This window comes from Corylus avellana, chromosome 2, assembly GCF_965113065.1.
Source record: "Corylus avellana chromosome 2, dhCorAvel1.hap1.2, whole genome shotgun sequence".
Classification (NCBI taxonomy): domain Eukaryota; kingdom Viridiplantae; phylum Streptophyta; class Magnoliopsida; order Fagales; family Betulaceae; genus Corylus; species Corylus avellana.
The window spans coordinates 7,016,159-7,038,224 of NC_142491.1; the positions used below are offsets into that span (position 1 = coordinate 7,016,159).

At 35.6% G+C, this 22,066-nt stretch overlaps 3 protein-coding genes across 3 annotated transcripts; all 3 read left to right on the forward strand.

The window, feature by feature from the left end:
- Window positions 1–2,190: 2,190 nt before the first annotated feature.
- LOC132189349 (Eukaryotic aspartyl protease family protein) lies at window positions 2,191–5,418 on the forward strand. The gene is made up of 3 exons (XM_059604058.2): window positions 2,191–2,821; window positions 3,702–4,176; window positions 4,838–5,418. The coding sequence occupies exons 1-3, from the start codon at window positions 2,336–2,338 to the stop codon at window positions 5,191–5,193; spliced, it is 1,317 nt and encodes a 438-aa protein (XP_059460041.1). The 5' UTR covers window positions 2,191–2,335; the 3' UTR covers window positions 5,194–5,418.
- A 3,907-nt stretch (window positions 5,419–9,325) lies between these two features.
- Window positions 9,326–10,669, forward strand: LOC132164181 (ARM repeat superfamily protein). The gene has a single exon (XM_059574621.2). It carries the CDS (start codon window positions 9,537–9,539, stop codon window positions 10,467–10,469), a length of 933 nt encoding a protein of 310 aa, XP_059430604.2. The 5' UTR covers window positions 9,326–9,536; the 3' UTR covers window positions 10,470–10,669.
- Window positions 10,670–19,528: 8,859 nt separating this feature from the next.
- LOC132187626 (sequence-specific DNA binding transcription factor) lies at window positions 19,529–22,066 on the forward strand. The gene is made up of 2 exons (XM_059602005.2): window positions 19,529–20,339; window positions 21,418–22,066. Exons 1-2 carry the CDS (start codon window positions 19,722–19,724, stop codon window positions 21,808–21,810), a joined length of 1,011 nt encoding a protein of 336 aa, XP_059457988.1. The 5' UTR covers window positions 19,529–19,721; the 3' UTR covers window positions 21,811–22,066.

The following is a 22,066-nucleotide window of genomic DNA, read 5'->3' on the forward strand; positions in this document are numbered from 1 at the left end:
GGATAAATTAAGTTTTAAAGGAACCTAAACCTTTCAAATACAATGCTTGAGATTAATTCTTTTTATGCTTTATTCATAGCATAACCCTTTAAATATATGATTCATTATATATTACATAAGAAAGTTAGGGCTGAGTCAGTAGCTCTTATTGAAATATAAATTAGGACTGAGTCATCATAAAACTCTTATTGAAATAACATCATAATAACCCTAATACGGCTAGGGTTAACCGCCTTATACTAAAATAATATAAACTTAATATGGAAAGGCCCATAACAGCGTCCACCCCAAAAGCCATCAAGAGTGGCTGCAACCATCCGATCGGATGGTGTTTTGACCACCGTGCATGGTAGTTGAGGGTGGTGCTCGAGATGGGGGGAATGAGTGACACAATTAATCAGCTTGTCATCAAATTGGAGAATCTGGAAAGTTGTATCCAACCCAACCCAACCCATGTTTGCCTTTGCTTGTGGGTAAGGTTAGATGGAGTTTTGGGATGGAAAGGAACACTTGATTGTGCTGCTGTGCCACTCACAACAGTGAGACTCACATGCAAACTTCTTCTGCAGCTGCAATGCAAATGAATTGTACACAAAATTCCAGCTAGAGTTGACTCTTATCTCACAATGCTAGTGCTCTCTAATTTGTTTTTGTTATCTATATCTCTTTCAAGTAAAAGAGATTTTAATGTGAATGGGTAGAAGGAAACAAACAAAACCCCCCATAACACAAACAGGCAGAAAGCGAAGCTGCTTTCTCTTTGCCTTTTTCATCTCCCTTTTTAGTTTTTAAAACTATGCAAATCAAATCTGGATCTTACTTTGAATAAATAATAGTCATTACACATGAAATACACCCTTATAAACTGCACCTCATTGTCCTTTTCCTCTTACACTTGTTCTGTTTTCAGGAGAAGAGGGACAGCGTGGATGATCCTCTCTGTACAGCAGTTGCTGCTATAAAGTGGGATTTTGCAGAAATTTAGGTTTTTTTATATAATTAAGTTGGTCCTCCCACATTATTTTACCCTAATCTTGTTATTACCATTGTCATTTTTTAACAGCACCATTCATATTTTATAAAAATGAGTGTTACGTTAACTGTCATGTGACAGTCTACATTTTAGTGACGTCGATTCTTTAATAGACTTATAGTAAAAGCAACCGTAGATCCCGACACTCGTTATAATATCTATATGGGGATGATAAGGATCAAGTTCCTCAGGCAGTGATCATGTCAACTGACAAGAGCTTAACATTTGTTACCCGCTACAGCCAAGGCTTTGAGACAAGAAAGTTCAAATTTTGCCTACATGATTAAAGTCAAGCTTGTTTATCCAATAAAAGATTGATTTGATATGCAATGATTAAATTTATGTCACACTTTAGTTTCTAATTTAAAGTTAAAAAATATTGTCCCTCGTGAACTTTCTCTACTCTGACCGTTGGCTATTTCCCATCAACTAAAACAGAATGTATTCGAATCGAAATCTGCTACAATTAATTTGAACAGGCAATTGAAAGAAAACTTTAATAAATGGGATCTAGTAGATCCCTTTGAAAATGGAATATATGTACCATCCAACACATTTGGGCATGTGCACACTCTCTTAGTGGTGCCTAAGGTTCCTCCCAATAAAGCCTGCAAAAACTTACTATTGTGGGGGAGGGGTCATGGTGCTGGCTCACCTCTAAATCTGTTTTTAACGAAGTTCACATTTTGGGCCGCCCCCCCCCCCCCCCCCCCAACAAAAAATGGAAATATTTCTGGCCATGTGAGTGGTTCATTAAGAGACAAATAAGAGAATGTTGAGAACCCAAAATCATTTTGTTTTACTATTCAAAAAGTGTACTCTTTTCTTATTGATAGAGTAACCTATTTCACCTCCTGTGACATCATAGGGCCCAAAATATACTTCTTCCCTCGTCTATACTTAATTATACACTTATGCATCGACACAGTTCGAACATGACACACAATAATTATGACTGATAATTTTTAACACGATTTTTAAACTCGATACAAATTCAATATAAAATTAACGGATTAAAATTAAATAATAAGAATTTACACCCGGAGTTAAAATATGCTCCGCGGGTTGAATGCGACAGAGGCAGTAGAGGCCAGCAGCCACAAAAGGAAATGGAATACAGAGTAGTGGTGGGAAACTACGCACTGACTAGAGAGTTCTACTTGTCACCCCACTACCCCCACCACCGTAAAACAAAAAAAGAAAAGAAAGTAATGCAAGCTATAAGTATACACACCACCTCTCTTTAACCCACTCAACCATCAAAACCCAACTCACTCAAGCTACACAACTAGCTAACTAGCCATGGCTGTGACTCAGAGACCCTTTTCTCAACTAGCCATTGCCCTCATCCTCTTCGTTTCCTTTGCCCAAGGGCTGAACCAGAAGTACCCCAGGTGCGACACCCCGGACCAGGGCTCGGACCTCCAAGTTTTCCACGTGTTCAGCCCCTGCTCGCCGTTCAGGCCAGCAAAGCCACTCTCGTGGGAGGAGAGTGTCCTCCAAATGCTGGCCAAGGACCAGGCCAGGGTCCAGTACTTGTCCAGCATGGTGGCAAGGAAATCTGTCGTGCCGATTGCCTCCGGCCGGCAGATCACGCAGAATCCCACGTATATTGTGAGGGCTAAGATTGGTACGCCGGCTCAGACGCTGCTCTTGGCCATGGATACCAGCAATGATGCCGCCTGGGTGCCCTGCTCCGGCTGTGTAGGCTGCTCATCCACTCTGTTTGCCTCTGAGAAGTCCACCTCCTACAAGACCCTTGGTTGCCAGGCACCCCAGTGCAAGCAGGTATAGTGTGCTGCTCTCGGCATTGCGATTTTGAGTAGTAAAAGTACGATTTTAACCCAAATCATAAAAAATGTATTTTTTGAATTTTTTTTTTTTAATATCGGTTTTCAAATCACAAATAAAGTAGTACGTTTTCGAAAGTGCACTATTTTACTCGTTAAATTGCATTTTTAAGTTGCACGTTTCAAGAGTGTAACCCAAATGAACATTTTAAGAGCGTAACCCAAATCGCACTATTTACTTCATTTGTGAAACTTTTAGTAATTTACTATGACCGAGATGAGATCTATATCACTCGGCTCTCTAATTCACCAATCACTTCAAAAATAATCAAGATATTTTTTTTTCTTTATAAATTTCTTACATTTTTTTTTTTAGAAAGATGTTAGATTAATAGACTAAATTAAAGGAATTTGTTCTACCATCTCGCTTGAAAGAAAACTTTATCCTTTAGAGGTTAGGCCTAATCACAAAACTAATCTCATCTCTTTTCTTGTTTTTTTTTTTTTTGTTTGTTTGTTTTTTTTTTCAATTTGTAAGCTTCCTATTTCTCATGGTTTTTCTTTACATGCCACAATTGGAGATCATTATGGTGGGTCCAATTTGAGATTCTTTTTCCTACATACTTAGCTCTTTAATATAGTCCTAATAAGTAATAATTGATCCTATGTAATGATTTAAATAACAAGAAAAAAGCCCTCACGTTTTCACTTTCACTTTTGAAGTGTGATGTCACGGACCCAAAGTTCACGGCTGAATTATTGCAGTCCCCATGGTCTGGATTATTAGGTCTTTTAAGAGACCAATATGTCAGAACTGGCGGGTGGTTGAGATTCTCTCGTATTTGTTGTTTGAATTATTATCATTTTGAAATTTTCAGGTACCCAACCCATCTTGCAACGGCCCCGTGTGCGGTTTCAACATAACCTACGGCAGCTCATCCGTGGCGGCTAACCTAGTGGTGGACAATATCACCCTAGCCACTGACTCAGTCCCTCGCTACACCTTTGGCTGCATACAAAAGGCCACCGGCAGCTCAGTGCCTCCCCAAGGGCTATTGGGCTTGGGCCGAGGCCCACTTTCACTTCTATCCCAGACCCAAAACCTCTACCAATCCACATTTTCATACTGCTTGCCTAGCTTCAAGTCCCCTAACTTCTCTGGTTCCTTGAGGCTTGGTCCTGTTGGGCAGCCAAAGAGGATCAAGTACACCCCCTTGCTCAAAAACCCTAGAAGATCATCATTGTATTATGTCAACTTGGTTGCGATTAGGGTTGGTCGGAAAATTGTTGACATTCCACCAAGTGCATTGGCGTTCAATCCCGCAACAGGAGCAGGGACCGTCATTGATTCAGGTAATGTTTGCGGATCCGAGTCTTCAATTTCTTGTTTAGATTAATAGCAATTCAAATAATAGTAAATGTGAGAGTTTTTGTGTAGTTTACTTGCCCATGCAAATGAACGGACAATTCAAAATTTGTTTGGGCAGATGAGCCCATATTAGCTCTCTCACATTTCTTGACTCAATTCTTACCAATTCGAACTAACAAAATTATTAATATATCTATCCACTGTTTGCATAATACTTAATCACTTGTCTTTTAATGCTGATTTTGTGCATTATGTTTGGTTATGATTGCTTAAGTTTCTGCCAAAACTTGGCCTCTTCTCATGTGGTCCATTAGTCAAGTCAGTCACAAAATTAAAATCGATAAATGTAACTATGTACTTTCTTTTTTTTTTATTAGCTCAAATGTCACAATCAGCCAACATAACTGTCTTGTTTTAGGGCACAAATTTTTTCCAGTGCTGGTGGAAACTCTTCAATCCTGTCTATTAATCAGTCATGTGTCCAAAATACATATGATTATTTTACTTTAGCCTTGGTTGGTTGCTAATAATTTTATGGACCGCTTGCCACTATACATTGAAATGTGCATGCATGCATGCGCGGCGCGCACACATAAATTCGGGCAACCGAATAACAAGAAATCTTATCTCTTTTGCTCCGAGCAGGCACTGTCTTCACACGGCTGGTGACACCGGCGTACGAGGCTGTGCGAAACGAGTTCCGCCGCCGAGTCGGGAGTGCAGTAGTGACGTCTCTAGGCGGCTTTGACACGTGCTACTCGGTCCCAATTGTTGCACCCACAATAACGTTGATGTTCACAGGCATGAATGTGACACTGCCAGCAGACAACCTGCTTATCCACAGCTCAGTGGGCAGCACCACATGCCTAGCCATGGCAGCCGCACCAGACAACGTGAACTCTGTGCTGAACGTGATTGCGAACATGCAGCAGCAGAACCACCGGGTGCTTTTCGATGTGCCCAACTCCAGGCTCGGCGTGGCCCGTGAACTCTGCACCTAATTTTGTTGTCTTGTTTGGGAAAAGGGGGGTGTCACGGGAGGAATCTCTGTAGCTGTCTATGTCTTTTTTATTTTATCTCAAGTTTGAATTGTTGATGATTACTTTAGTGGGTCGTACCATGTCACGGGTTTGTTGTCAAATTATTTTTGCTTCTGCTCTGAAAAAAAAAAAAACAAAAAAAAATTTCAAAATAAATAAAGATGGATAAATGTCATGTTTGTGTCAGTGGATGAATTTATTCATGTGAAAAGTAGTTTGGATATATGAAAGAGCTTTTGATTAGGATATTTTACTTGTACTAAAGAAAAGAAAAATCCCAACAAAGGTATATGAAACAATATCATCAATCTCTCATGCTATGCTCAAGAATTTAAGGTAGTCTGGATTTGGCAAAAAGCCTACATTGGCTTGAACACTCGGGTAATGATAGAAATTACATTTATATTTTAATTAAATAGAATTTTGTCAACTAGTTCTTAAAGGTTTTTAAAAAAGAAACACAAACCGATTGACACTGTCACGTTAAACAAGGCGAACATAAGATATTGTTGGTAATGGTCATGGGCCGAGGCGGACAAAATTGGAGGTGGGCCTAGCCTAGGGTGGTTCCACCCTTGCCTAATAGATGAATCTAGTTGCTTCCTCTTCTCTCGACTCCACCCTCCTTTGCTTCTCGGCCACCATCTTGTCTCCTTAACATGACCATTGTTTTCCTGTAGCGCGGAATAGGTAAGGAGAAAGAAAGTGGCACTAGAGCTGAATAGGAGAGTATGATTACAAGTGGGACCTACAAAACTATCTCATTCATGTAATTGCGGACTAAAAGAAGGCTAATGAAGCTTATAAACACATCCATCTCCCGTTCTTTGGCTAATGTGGGACAGTGCCCATTTATTTTTCTATACAATACCTAAGGAAGAGGGGTAAGGGAAGAGAAATGGCATTACAAATGGATGTGTTTATAAGCTCCATGGTGTTCTTCTCCTTTTATTTTTTCTTTTCAAAACAAAAATATTAATAAACAATCAAAAATACAAAACACTTAAAAGAAACAATCAAAATTATTTTCACATTTATATCATATCATAATACTTTAAACAAAAAAATGAAAAGCATTAACAAACGGAGCAAATATTATTATCTCAATAATACTCTACGGTACGGACGAAACTTGGTGCCCTTTGTTAAAAAATTTTGTTTTTTAAAGAGATGTGTTTAGTATCATTCTCTTGCACGTCTCTTATCTATCTTTTTTGTAAATTTACCATTAAGTATGCGGGTTTCAAATATTGGTTTTACAGATTTAATGATAAATTTACACATCTCATAAAAGGAGATGAACAGAAAAATAAAATAAAATAAAATAAAAGCAAATATTTCTCATTTAAAAAAAGGGTTATGTGCTATGGTCTGGATAAGTTGAATTTGACTTTGTGGGTGTCAAATATCTGACCGTTTACATTAGTAGATATGGAAGTGTAAGGTCATCAAGTCAATAAATATTTAAGGGTGGCATATGTGAGAGTATATACCAGTCATGATCAACACTAAATCATCATCACATATATTTACAAAAATAAATGATTGATATGGTATAATTAGATTAAAATTTTCAAAATTAATATTTTCTTTTTAAAAAAAAAAAAATCAGAACCTCCATTATTGACATAGTCTACTAGTAACAGTATCATTCAAAGCCCAACAATTAATGCCAACGATGAAAGATCCTTTACACTCGTATAAGTCTTTGTTTTATTAAAAAACAAAAAAAATCAAATTGCATTTGTTATTGATAAATCATCAATCAAACATGACCAATTTGCTTCCTAGTTACAATACTATGGATACAATTTAGAATTTCAACTTATATTCTATTTACGACACACCTAATAGCCTCTCTAACTAAAGCATGAGCGGCTAAGTTTAAATCCCTCTTGACATGTTTAATTCAATCCTCCAAGATCTCAGTTGATGCAACCCGTCTTGATTCCGTCAACTATATAGCTAATTTTGCACCAATTTTTACTTGCCGCTTTCATGGCAGATACAATCTGCATGGTATTTTCCTCCAAAATTATATCATAAAAGTCAATCTCCCTACTAAGATCTATAGCGTGGAAAGTTGTCAAACTTTAGTCATAACAGGTTCTACTAAAATATTTCTTGTAGTGCTATGTGCAGCCAAAACAACTCCCTCATCATTCAATACTAAAATACCAAATTAATCTTAAATACGACTAATTCTACACGTTCTTCTTGTGTTCTTTTTTAGTCATTCCAAGAATAATGTGGCTATTAAAATTATCATTTAGTCAAAATCTAATAATAATCAATCATAAGCTCAATGGTAATTTTAATAGTCACATTATTCTTGGAGTGACTCAATAAAGACACAAGAGGGATTATATCATTACTCATCCTAATACGCCCATAGATCTTATCTACAACTACATCTCAATTAACTTTATCTGTACCTATAGGGGGTTTCTTCCAAGTGTTGGAGATTCTTCGTGGATACGGTGCATCCAACTTTTTTTTTTATAAAAAAAATAAAAATAAAAAATTATAGTAATAATCATGTCTTTTTTCAAAATGTAATTTTAGGCTTTTTATGTAAAGCCCATCGAAGGTGGTCTTTTTTTTTTTTTTTTTTTTTTAAATGGGCCTTTTTCCAACAAATTTATTGAATGGGCCTTTTTATCCAAGACTAGGTTTCACATAGGTGTTAATACGTCACATGTTTTTAAGAGTTTCTTTCCTCCTCACAATGCAAATATTCAATGTATCTACAGTACATGTGACTTATTCTAGTGTAGTAATGAACAAAAGGACCATTTCTTTTGCTTTGAAAAACCACTCTCCCTTCACCTGAACTCCTTGAACCCCTCCACTTGTAGGACTATCAAAATTAATTTTGATGTTACAATTTGAGACACCTTATGTTCTTATCCAATAGGGCTGCTTGGATTTGCCAAAAAAACAAATGTTGGCCCCCCTTTTGGACCCAAATGAAGACGAATCTATTTGTCGTTTTGCTTATTGTCAAAGCTGTCTAGAGAACATAAGGTTTGACAACATTAGCCTTGAAGGGGACTCGTTCAAAATAGCACAAACCATTTCGCTCGCAACTTAATCAAATGGGTTTTTCGTATCCCAATTGACCGGAAGCATTTTGTAACGACTCATAAAATACGTGTTGTAAGCCGTGACCTGCTAAGTTTGAGTCCCTTTTAATAAATTCAATCTTACATGATCTCACCAAACGCGTACATTCTTAAATACAAGACTTTCGTTTCATAAGATGTGATTTTCAGCCGATTAAGCTACCCATTTGAAACTTTTTTTGTTTTTATTTAATAGTAAAAAGGATCCCTATATAATTTTTTTCCCATTTTTTTCTTCTTTTTTTTTTTGTTAGTTTCTTATTCTCAATAATTATTATTATTTAAGAAATTGAATTGAAGTTGGCTTGTTGTATACACGGGTATGGGTAATCAAGTGACAATGTAGCCGTACGGAATGACGTATTCAAATGATAGAGTCGTATTATTATTGCTTGCTAAACTTTGTAAGTAACTAAAATATATCAGAAAAAAAAAAAAAGAGAATTAATTTAATTCAAACCTCGTGCTTAACCAACCAACACTCTGACCAAATGGGGTTATAAACTTTTAATTATTCATTTCTTTAAATACCATTCTTCTAAGAAACCACATTTTTTTAACCAATCCCATTACTTTAATCACCCACTCATCATTGAATTATGTAATAAAAAACATATCAAAATTTTTACTTTTAACTTTTCTTTCGTGCCCAACAAAATAAAAAATAATAATAATATTATTTAGTAGACTGTAATATTAAATTAAATATTTAAGAATTTTTTGTGAGAAACACTGCTTAGAATTAGTTAGATTAATAGAGTAAATTAAAGTTACTTGTTACAGCAAGCAAGGATTAAGAAATTGAAATTGACAAATCACTGTTTATCAGTTTTACCAATTCAATATTTACTATCTATTTTTCATATTCTAAAACTGACAAATTTTAATATGAAAATCTCAACCCTGTAAATTTTTACTAGAGAGAGAGAAAGAAGAAGATAAGGGACGGCGGAGAGAAGGGCATTTTCGTCATTTAAGATAAGTTAGGTGGATAGCCATTGACATCAACAAAAAACCCAACTTCGTCCCAAAAGGCATTTCCGCTCTTCTTTCCTTTTCATACTTCAATTGCTGGTGATTATTTAGATTGACAAGAGAAGAAAGTCCCAAGCAAAAATAAAAGAAAAGAAAAAAGATTTCGAATTTCCACTAAGCAAGCCCTTTGATTCTGAGTCGGAGATGGAGGTGAAGCGCCGGACGGTGCGGACCCTGGTGGCGAGGCTCAGCTCGGTCTCAGAGCAGACCCGAGCCGAGGCTCTGAGCGAGCTGCGCCTCATGACCAAGCACGACGCCGAAACCCGCCCGCTCATCGCCGAAGCCGACGCGATCCCGTATCTCGCCGAGACCCTTTACTCGTCCTCACACGCCGCCCAAGAAGACGCGGCCGCGACGCTTCTCAACCTCTCGATCACCTCGCGCACTGCGCTCATGTCCACGCGCAGGCTTCTCGACGCGCTTTCCCACGCGCTCTCCCGCCACGCCACGACTTCGTCGCCCTCCGCGGTCCAGTCGTCCGCCGCCACGCTCCACAGCCTCCTCGTCGAGGACTCCTATCGACCCATCATCGGATCCAAGCGCGACATCGTCTACGCGCTAGTCGACATAATAAAGAACCCCAGCTCCGCCGTCAGATCCATCAAGGACGCGCTCAAGGCCTTGTTTATGATCGCGCTCTACCAGCCCAACCGGAAGACGGTGATAGACCTGGACGGGGTGGGGCCCCTGTTCGGATTAATCCAGAGAGTATCCCTCTCCGGAATAGTGGAGGACGCGACCGCCGTCATAGCGCAGGTGGCCGGGTGCGAGGAGAGCGAGGAGGCGTTTAGCAAGGTGTCAGGGATTGGGGTTTTGGTGGAGTTGGTGGATGGGGCGGGCGGAGAGAGCATGAGGGTGAGGGAGAACGCGGTGGCGGCGCTGCTGAATATGGTGCGGTTCGGCGATGAGAGGGTGGGGAGGGCGGTATGGGAGATGGGGATGAGGATGGTGGAGGGGTTGGCGGAGGTGGCGGAGAGCGGCAGCGTGAAGGGGAAGAACAAGGCGGTGGAGTTGTTGAAGGTGTTGTATAGTGGTGGAAATGTGGGTGTTTTGGGGGATGAGTACATCAGTACATGACATTATATAAATTAATTAATATTAATTTTGGGGTATGTATTTAGTATGTTTGGATTGTTCTTCTGATTTCATTTCATTGGTTGTTTAGATTTAGGTAGAGGAATCCAGAAATGGGTTTTCATGGATGGATGAACATATTGATTGACATTTATGGTGTAATGTAAATGATTAAATGGATAACACAACCAACTTTACTTACTGATCTGCTATTATCTTTTGATAATTTACATGAATTTGAGCTTCATTTTGGAAAGAAATCCACAGGAAGAGAAGAGATGAGAAACATTCCAATTCAGATTGATGGATTATATTATGTTTGCTTCATATTTAAGAAACTTTTGCCAATGTTGTCTTTCGTGAACTGGGTTGTTGTTAAACTTCTTGTCAACTCCAGCACAAGGTAAATAGGGGTTTCTTTTTTCTTTTTCTTTTTTGGTGATAGAACGGTAGAACTACATGCTAGGCTTTTGTCGGGACTGTTTGGGTGTGCGTTTATGGGATTTCAAAGTATGTTTAATACTTAAAATGTTCATTTGAAGAAAAAATACCAATTTGATAATAAAAAAATTGAAAGCGCTTTCAAAGGTTCAAAAGCTTAAAAATAACTAAAATGTATTTTTGGTAAAAACTTAAAAATAAAGCTTTTATTAAAATAATAATAATAATAACTTAAAATCTTTATTTTTCAAATACAATTTCAAACAGGTTCTTAGTTCAATTTAGGTTTACAAATTTAAAATGTATTATTTAAAACACGGGTTTTAAAAAAAGAACCGCTAGTCAGCATTTGCAAAGTAGCAAGAATCTTGCCACTTGAAAATGCTGTGTAAAATTTCTCCTTTTAAAAATTGCAGTTAAGCATTTGATAAAATTGTAATTTAATATTTAAAATCACATTTTTTTTAAGATGGTCTACCAATTCCAACTTCCAAACAATACAATATTTGCGATTCGATTTAAAATCGTATTTTTAGTATGATAAATGCACTCTTAACATGTTTTGAAAAATATTTTTTGTTTTTAATTTTTTTTAAAAAAAGTGTTTTGATGTGAAAATAAAAGAAAAAAAAAAAAAAAAACTCCAATGTTTTATGGAGTATTTTGTATTTTTGTTAATGTCTTTCTATACGAGAACTGAAAACTAATAAATCATTAACAAAATAAAAATAAAAATAATTTAATATTTTGTTAAATACAATGCATAATGGGAGTTGGTTCGACCACTAATCCCAAGATGGACAATCATTGTACACAATTCAAGAAGAAAATTTCAAAGGATTTCCCATTCTTATTAATTTGCTTCAACTTTTAAGTGACCACACGCAACTTAAAGTTAATCCTTATCCACACTCATTGAAAACCCAGACACCCAACTTCAATTTTGAGAAAACCTTTTACTTTTTTTTTTTTTTTGAATAAAGAAAACCTTTTACTTATTCTCTAAACTACCGAGCATTGTTTAATATTTTTCTTAAACTTTAACAGCTCACAATGTGTGGTTTTAATTTTTCAGTCCTTTTTAATTACCTCAGGATTTATTTTTTAATACCAAATACCCTTTTATAAATTAAAAATTCGTAAAAGTGAAAACAGATAATAATAAAATAAAAAAATACTAGAGATCAATAAATTTTTTATATTTGATTCATATTCTCCTACAAATTCAATAGATTAACGATTAGATTTGTAGAGTTTACCTTCTTTTTTTTTTCCTGAGCAAATATGAGAAAATAGAGGAGGGAAAACAATATCAACAGGCTGAGCAACCCAACAATAAGCCCCAAAACATCATCATTAGAGTAGGTAAACAGAAAATAAAAAGGAATACATCAAATAAATGACGCGACCCTATAACTTATTGGTACAACCAAGAAACCTGGCCACCTAAAGAGGTGGTTTGTAAAGTCTACCATTTACTTATGTAGGGTCCATATAAGTCCAAAAATATAATGATTGATTTGTAAGATGAGATGAGCCTAATATAGAGAAAATATTGACCCCTAGCATTTTTCTAAAAAAAATTTGAAATGCAACCGTGGGTTGTCTTTTTTTTTTTAGCTTTTTTATTAGGGTAGACTCGAGATTTGACATCCTAGCAGTTCAAGCTTACACAAGAAAGTAAACGATAGGGAGTGATTTTAAGGGCTTGAAGATCATAACTCTACATTGCAAACTTTTAAATATAGGAAGACATTGAAAAATGTTTAGTAGTTTAGAGGGGGGCAAGTCAAGTCAAGTCGGTTCACCCCCCATCTTTTTATCGAGCATAATGATGCGAAACGAGCAAGATTTTATTTCACATATCTAACACCAAAAATTCTCCAAAATGAAGAGAATCATATTCCGTACTCTCATGACATCATTAGATACAACAAAATAAAATTCTGACCGTAAAATAATTCTTTTTTATTTCAAATGAAATGATAGATATTGATATTGCATACCCTTGTCACAAGATTGCCTCTTTAATTTAAAAACTTTAAGGGAATTTGTTTACCAAACAATGTTATATAAATCTATAACTTTTGTGATTAGTATCTTTGTAGGATTCTATTATTTAATCAACCACTCCATTTTCTTTTATGTGATCAATCACTCCAATAACTAAAAATATTCTACCATATCAGCCTGCTTGACAATGATCCTTCAAACCCTAAAAGGCCCCCCTTTGTAGACAGGAAAGAGACACCCTTGGCACAACAAAAAAGTTAGTGGAATAGTATAATTGACATGCATTTCCAGATGAGTGGATAGCACTGTGGATCAAGGCAGGGGTCTACTTCCTCTTGCCTAATGGGAAGGACACCTGTGTCATCACTATCTGCTGACATGTCAGTTTCTATTGGTATATTATTTAAAACATTCAAATGACGTGACAATATATTGTTTAAATAAAAACATATACATTATTAAATTTGTGAAATCTAATTTATTATAACACCTATTAGCGTGAGAATAATAAAAATAAAGGACATTTGGAATGGTTGTTCAAAAAAATTATATCTTTTTTTCTTTTTAGCAAATAAAAGTATTATCTTCTTCAAGAGCTTTTCCTTATATCCTGTGATATATTTTTTTGATTTTATCTTAATCTTACACAAACTTGATTGTGTTTTACTTTTTAAACGTTTAGAAATATTTTAGTATTATTCATTCAATTTTTTGTTTAGTTGTATTAATGTATTTGAAAAAATTACAATTTATCCCTCAAAGTTGACAGCGTTTTTCAATTCGAACACCAAAGTTTTAATTTTTGCAATTCACCCCTACAAAGTTTCAATTTTTTTCAATTCAACCAATATTATCCCAAAATTCCTATATTGCCCCTAATTTTTTATTTTTTATAAAAACAAATATATGGGTGCAAAAATGACCAGATGGCCTAGCCACCCCAATTTTTTTTTAAAAAAAAAAAAAAATTATGGGCAATATGGAAAGTTTTGGATACAATTGGTCAAATTGTAAAAATTTGAAACTTTAGGGGGGGGTTGAATTACAAAAATTGAAACTTTAATGTTCGAATTGAAAAACGCTGTTCAACTTTAGGAGGGTAAACTGTAATTTTTCCAATGTATTTTATATATGAATTCTTAAATTATAATTTCCTTTTGTCATTAAAAAAGCTGTGAAAAGTAAAAACTAGACCATTTTTTTTTGGTAGAGGAGTAACTAAAAAGCAATCAAAGTTTAATGTAAATTGTATATCTTGACCTTAGGTTGACCACAATTCATTAAAAAACAAATAAAAAGAAAAAGCTCTGTTTGTATAGAGTTAAGTACTGTTTGTGTAAGTGCCTTAGTTGCTTCTCTTTATATTTTCTGACGACACTAATTGTCCAATACCATCATCCCCATCCATCACAGCCTTTTCATATTCCCGGCAAGATTTTATTTTATTCCATCTAATAGTATACATGATATTATATCATTTAAACATGAAGATCTGTAAAAATATAATCCGAACTATGAAATAGATCTCCGTCCATCACAGAAAGTCTTCTTCATTGGAAGAAATTTATACCATGTTGATGCCTAGAGAATTCAACATGGTAGCTAGTGTTGGTGCCTTGGATGCTTCTCTTTCTATTACCTGACATTAAGTATCTGATGCCATCATCCCCATATGGCCATATCCATCACAAAGTCTTTATGATGGGAAGAAATCAATCCTATGTTGAATTCTCCAGTTTATGCCGAGGCTTGGATCCTCCAAACTCAACAAGAAAATAGTAAAATTGTCTGCCCAAGCCACCATGTGCTAACCCTAAAACTGTCTGCATCAAATTCTTGTGCATTATTATTTGTATCCAAACTTTGGCTAAAAGTCCTCTTGGTGGGGCTGTGGATGCCGAGTCCACAGCTGGAATGTCAATTTCTTTGCAGAATACCTATCTTTTGAGGTGCTTTTGGTTCCACCCAATTGTCTTTGCACTTTTGAGTATGTTTTCAACTCAAAGACTTTTTAATTCTATTTCCTTTTTAGATTTTTTTTTTTTTTTCCCGAATTATCATGACTATCTTATATTTTACCTATGTAGTCAAATTATGATCTTGTTGTTTTCCCAAGACTTAGTATAACATTCTTTGGGTCAGTGAGGACTGAGGTGGGTAAGAAGAACTATTTAAGATCCGTTTCACTTTGGGGATATGGTTACTTTTTAGTTGGTTCACTCAAATCAGTAATAATTCTGCAGAATCCATGACTTTTTAAACAAAAGGCCGAAGAAAAAATTTTAAGATTGGGGGAGAGGTCATGCCTTTCTGGCAAGGGACGGAGGTAGAGTTTGGTATGGATACGATCCAAAGGCCAAAAATTTTAGTGGGTATAGGCCAATAGGCAAAAAAAAAAAAAAAAATTACCTTATAATTTTTTTTTTACCTTAAAATTTTGTTTTCCTTGTGTTGGGGGGGGGGGGGGGAGGGGCTCAGCCATGGCCTACACAGGCTAACCTCCGTCACTGCTTTCTGGCATCTTTATTTTGTTCTCGATTGAAAGATGATTTGATGCTCAAACTCGGCTCGTAATAAACTTATTTTGAGCATTTGAACAAACTTTTCGGCTAGCCATTTTTCCAAAGCACATATGAAGCATTACATAGGTCGGAAAAGTTCAAACATTATTAATAAATAAAGTTTAAGCTGAAAAAGATTAGTGTATCTAAACATAAGTTATGATGGACTTGGAGAGAAAAGAGATAGATCATAAAAGTACAATCCCACTATATCAGAACAAATTATTCTCCACTGGACTCCTTAAAATAGAAATCTTAAAATTCCAAATCATTCACTGAAAGCTATCCGTGAATAGGGTGATAATTTATGGTCGCATATGGGTCGTGTTGATACATGAATATAAGACAATATAAGTTAACCATAATTTGACTTATTAATTAAACGGGACAAACCCATCAATTCTAACTTATTAATTTTGTGTGGAGCTCAAGTTGAATTTGCGAATTGCGTCTAAAATTGCCAACTGTACCAGCGAGTTTCGTAATGAATAACTTATAACTTTACTTGTAAAGAAATGCTTCTTTGTATTTTGCTGTTTATCTCTACCGAGTTTGCATGCTCCATTCATCATTGATATTTTTATTCTTTTTAATAAAAACTTAATAGAGCATACTGCCAATTCAATAAAGATGCACACAAAAACGCCAAAATACAAAGAATCATTTCTCTTATTCATATGTGACTCATTGGCATATGAACCACTGAGAAACAAAAAATATTGGTGAATAGATTGGGTTGGGCTTTTTAGACTGTCCTTAACTTTTTCAATAGGCTAGGAGTGAGACTGAGCACAAAGTGTCCTTATGTTTTTTAACATTCTGGGGGTGACTAATACCACTTTTCATGTAATTAATTAACTTTTGATTAGCAAAAGTTGGTCCACCCTAGAAAATTACCACTAAAGAATAAACTATATAATATGAAAATAACAGAGAGAAATCTCAACCCATCATAAGATTTTAACCTTTTATGAAGATTGAATGTAAAAGGTTGTCTCCACTATGCTTAAACATTTATTCCATCATGCTCCAATCAGATTCCACAGCTGATTCAATCTTCATGATTACTGAGTCTAATATTTTGTCAGCATTGCCCTAACAATGCTAAAGATTAAAGACTATTATCAAGGCACTATCTTCAAAAGCCCACCACTTTCTCTTTTTTCATCTACTTTTCAACCACCTTTCAAAGGCACCATGTACTTTTTAAATTTCTTTTTGATCATTGTAAAATAGGTAGACTTTTTTTTAAAATAAATAAATAAATCTGAACTTGTTCAAAGTGTCATATGACACAAGGAAGTGTTTTTATGTTGAAAGAGGGGGAAAAAAATCATTGATTTTGTTCCGGGCAATGCAATCGTTTAGCAGTTTTAAAATGTGTAATTTTTTTTAATAAAAAAAGTAGCGATTTCAAAACAAATTATGTACAAATTGTGGTCATTTGTATATTTATTTTCCTATGAGTTATATGTGAATGGAAAACTTTTGAAATTACTTTCCAAATTTTACTACTTTGCCATCAATTGGATTAAGATTTTTTGTCTTCAAGGAGTAGCTTAATCAGCTGGAAATCACGCCTCATGAAGTGGATGTCACTAAATTGAATAACCCTTCTCCTTTTTCTCTCCCCTTACATGGACATGTTAAAAAAAAAAATTAAAAATTAAAAAAAAAAAAAGGATCAAGATTTTCTAAATTTTCTAGGATAACTTCAAGATGGGAGCATTCAAAATTGTAATTATTATTTTAATCAAATGATTCACATTTTACCATTTCAACATTCTAAAGTTATTTAAATCCTAACTCTAATAAGGGGTCTTGATCCCTATGGAAGCAAATTATACTTATCTATTTTATTTTATAGTCTAAATTTTGTTATGTTGTATCTAATAGTATACATGGTGTCATGTTATTTAAAATAACGTGACAAAATATAGATTATTAGATCTATAAAATCAAATATGATCGTTCCATTAAGTGGGATAAGGTGAATAGTAGTAGCAACAAAGCATTAGTGAAATCCGTTTCTCTTTGTACTTCACAGCAAAAAGAACTTGAAGAATCATTTGCAAGTTGACCATGTAACATTCTTCCATGATTAATTTGTGAATCATTTGCACAATAATGTGTATGCTTTCTTCTCTAATAAAAAGCCCATATTAATTCAAAATTCTCGGAAAGAAGTACCTTTATGTGTTTGCATCATGGCTAGAGACAGATATTGAACCAAGGACGGAGGGAGGGGAGCCTAGCATAGGCCATGGCCCTCCCTCAATTGTTAAGAACAAAAAAATTTTAAGGTAAAAAAAAATTATAAGGTACTAACTCCTAGTAATAAAAATTTTTTGGCCCCTAATTCCTTCCTGCCCATAATAATTTTTGGCTTTGTCCCTGATAATTGAACCAACGTTCACATACAAGTTTTTCCTGCTATAGCTAGTTAGATGACTACAATTAATGTTATATGTCTATTCATTTTTTGGGTATATTTATTAGTGTTTTTGAAAATTGTTTTTTTTTTTTTTGTGTTTTTATTTAAATTTTTCTTGATGTGATATAAAGTTAGAGAAATACTTTCGGTTGGAGTCATATTTGAGAAAATGTTGTATGTGAGGTCCCACTTAAGAAAATTGTTGGGTTAACTTTTTGGAAAGTGTTTGTGTTTTAAAAGAAATAAATACTAAACATACTTATTATGAAAAAATACAAATATGTATGAAACTAACTTCTTACTTATAAAATTAAAATTACAATTAATTAATTAATTTTTTTTTATAAAAAAAAGAAAAAAAAAAAAAAGAAGAAGAAGATAGCAGTCCTGCAGCCACCCTTAATAGATTGGGAAGCCACCCTTATCCTGTCGTGGTTGCTACAGAGTCACCCCTCTCCACCGTTGGAGTTGTAACCGTTCGACCATCTCGATCTCTCTCTTTTTTATAAATTACAAGTTATTGACTTAATTCTCATACTTGAAAAAGTAAGCACTTGTTTTCTCAAAATATTCTTACAAGAAGGTGAAAAAAAAAAAAAAAAATGTTTTTGGTTTTGAAAAGAGAAAACTTTTTCAAACAAATACCAAACTATAATAAAAAAAATTAAAAATTAATTAATTAATTAATTAAATCCCATTTTTAGATAAAGCTTGAAGGCCTTATATAATAGTGTTTATCGATTAGATGTTGGGTAACATCTGAGGCTTGTGATTAAGGAGTTAACCAAATCAAAGGTCAGATTTTGTTGATCAGCACCACTTGATGCAGCATATAAATATGATTGGCCAGACAGAATCAATGCCCCAATTGAAGACGTTATTAGAAAGCCATTAGCATTTGGCTCCAGTGGCTATGAATCGATCCACCAAAAACTTTCGAAAAGGCACAAAAAAGGCAAAAGCCAAAGGCTATGGAAAAAGAGAGAAAGAGAAAGAGAAAAAGGGCAAAGCAAAGTGTTTTGAGTGACGGCAGCACATTGGCTGGTGGTGGTGGAGATCGATGGTGGTGGTAGTAGTGAATTGGTGATGGGGATGGAGTGGGTGACAGACCCACGTGAATGACCCACCACCCCCACCCCCCCCTTATACGCCCAAGTGGATGTCTTGGTTGGCTTCATATCCACGCTAACAGCCAAAATAACCCAACCAAAACAATAAAACCCAACACATATCACCACCCCAAAAAGTGAAAGAAAAAGTTGGGAGGTTAACATCATTAATTTATTGGACAACCGTACTTTCCAAAACTTTAAAGTTGGCGCATCTAATGGTGTATATGAAGACCGATGAAGCATCATATGGAGGTCGGGGATGTTGTCCCATATGAAACCACCCCAACAGTTCTCTTTTAGATTTAAAAGTTGACGCATCTGATGGTGTACATGAAGACTTATGAGAAATCATGTATAGACTTCAAATTCTGAATAGGTCATTTAAAATGCAGAGGATGTTGTCCCATATGATGCCACCCGAAAAAGTAAAAAGAAAAGTTGGGAGGTTAACATCATTAACTCATTTGACAAAAGTGAACCATTTTCTTGGTTGCCCACTAACCCTAACCTTTCCTTTCCCTCTCCCTTTCTCTAATGCTACTCTCTCTCTCTCTTCCCACTAATGCCAACCATTCTTTTTCTCTCTAATGCTAGTGGTTCTCTTTCTCTCTCCTTCCCTCTCTTTGCAGTTATATGCTTCAACTTATACATGTTAGCCGCTAAACAAAGGTAAAACTTTATAGCATGGGGAGAGATGGACAAAGAAATTAACCAAGAAACTCCTCCATCTCTCCTTTCTAACAGTAACACCAAGGAAGAGTACTCTCCAAGAAAACCATTTGCCGGCGGTGCCGCCGGCAGCGCTGGCGGTGGCGATAGGTTGAAAAGAGATGAGTGGAGTGAAGGAGCAGTTTCAAGCCTTCTTGAAGCCTATGAATCCAAATGGGTTCTCAGAAATCGAGCCAAGCTCAAAGGGCATGATTGGGAAGATGTTGCACGCCATGTTTCATCGCGTGCAAATTGTGCCAAGTCCCCTAAAACGCAAACTCAGTGCAAGAACAAGATTGAGTCAATGAAGAAAAGGTACCGGTCGGAGTCTTCCACTGCTGATGCCTCGTCATGGCCTCTATACACACGTCTTGACCTTTTGCTCCGTGGAAGTGGACCGGTTCAAGCTCCGCCACTGCCGCCTCCACCGCCACCACCTCCTCCTCTTCCTCCTACTCATCTACCTCCATCTGCCGCTCCTTTAATGTTGCTCGAGCCATCCCCGGCAGCGGTGCAACCACCGCCTCCGCCTCCAGCTCCTCCTCCACAAGTTGGAACCGCTCAAAACTCTCATGGATCCAATGGTATTGATAGGGTGGCCAAGGTCAGTGCTAATTAATGACTTTTCTTTTTCGTCAATTGGGTAGCCTAGCGTTCCTTTTCTTTTCTGTACCCTTTCCCTCTCCAGTCCTAGCATTTCTTCCCTATGTTTCATAAACTCCTTGCTAGCTACAAACAATTAAAGATCTCTTAGTATATATTTCATCTCAAAAATACTATTTAGTATACTGCTTGCTATACGACTGTCTGTCTGATGAATAGCAGTATACTAAATAACATTACTCTTTCAATATATACGACTCTTTGAACTTGTTAGAAATATATTTTAAAGTGATTAAATCTTCTAATATCTTAACTTTTGGGATTATAGTATGAATTTTGAGTTCACTCTACCTCCATTTACAAGTAAAAAAGTCCCACGTGAGTTTCTATTTCTAAAATTTTAAAACTAATTTTTTAGTTTTCAATTACATTTTATGTTGATAAAATCAATAATCTTAATTTCATTCTCTTAGTAGTGGAAAGCCGAGAAAAATAAAAAGAAAGAAAGAGGTTGGATAGTGTAATTATTTGTATATAATGCAGGCAGCTTAAAAAAGGCACCTAAATATTGCTATTGAAATCATTGTAAGGTAAATGAGTTATAATTCTTCTAAAGTGGTAGCTTGAAAACATACTCTAAAAAAAAATCTATTTGGGATTGCATTAAGGAACTTACAAATTGCTTTTAGCACATCGAAAGTTGTGAAATAGGTCTGTTTGGTAAAGTTTCGTTAGGAAAAGCTTAAAAATTAGATTTTTTTTCTTCGAAAAGGCTCGTTTTTACATTTTCTATTAATAAAAGTTCTATTTTCTAGCGTAATCCCTCACAGTATAAGATACTGTCATTTTCAAGACGGGTAAAATTGTCATTTTAATTTTTTAAATAATTTTTCCCCTCTTGAAAACACTAATTAATCAGCTCCTTTTCATTTCATTTTTTAAAATCCTTTTCTATCCCAAACAGGTTCTAAGCTGTCCAAGTAAACTAAGGTCTAAAGGATCCTTAAACGGCAACTCGTTTTGAAGTGATGTGTTGGTGAATTTACTGTTATATATTCTTTCATGGTGTTAATCAACAGGAAGATGGAGAAGGAACCAAATTATCCGACCAAGTGTCAGACAAGAACCACATGGAGACAGACAGCAGCACACCAGCCCTCTACAGTGACAAGGAAAAATCAAGGTCAAAAAAGATGAAGATGAAAATGGAGAAGAAGAAGAGGAGAAGAAGGGAAGAACTGGAAATAGCAGACAGCATAAGATGGCTAGCAGAAGTAGTGGTGAGGTCAGAGCAAGCAAGGATGGAGACAATGAGGGAGATAGAGAGAATGAGAGTTGAAGCAGAGGCAAAGAGAGGTGAAATGGATCTCAAGAGAACAGAGATTCTTGCAAATACCCAGTTGGAGATTGCAAGGCTCTTTGCAGGCATTGGCAAAGGTGTTGATTCTTCATTAAGAATTGGAAGAAGTTGATGATTAAGTAGTTGAACCCAATTAAGTATTATATGTATAGATCTTTGTGTAGTGACACTGAAAAAAGGAAAAGGGAACTTTTAGAGGTGAGAGTCTTTGAAAGATATTTGACTAATTGTACTGCAAGAATCATATGGTAGGCAAAATAACATCTCTACCTCATTGTAATCCTATCTTTCTCTAAGCAATCGGGTGTTTTTGCAAAGCTTTATACGTAGAATATTTAATTGAATAAGAGGTGAATTGTGGAGTTAGG

Excerpts from the sequence above, each read along its gene's own strand:
- LOC132189349 (XM_059604058.2), top strand. The coding sequence starts at position 2,336 with ATGGCTGTGACTCAGAGACCCTTTTCTCAACTAGCCATTGCCCTCATC. Across the intron at positions 2,822-3,701 it reads AGGCACCCCAGTGCAAGCAG|GTACCCAACCCATCTTGCAA; the intron begins GTATAGTGTGCT and ends TGAAATTTTCAG. Across the intron at positions 4,177-4,837 it reads AGGGACCGTCATTGATTCAG|GCACTGTCTTCACACGGCTG; the intron begins GTAATGTTTGCG and ends TGCTCCGAGCAG.
- LOC132164181 (XM_059574621.2), top strand. The coding sequence starts at position 9,537 with ATGGAGGTGAAGCGCCGGACGGTGCGGACCCTGGTGGCGAGGCTCAGC.
- LOC132187626 (XM_059602005.2), top strand. The coding sequence starts at position 19,722 with ATGGACAAAGAAATTAACCAAGAAACTCCTCCATCTCTCCTTTCTAAC. Across the intron at positions 20,340-21,417 it reads GTATTGATAGGGTGGCCAAG|GAAGATGGAGAAGGAACCAA; the intron begins GTCAGTGCTAAT and ends GTTAATCAACAG.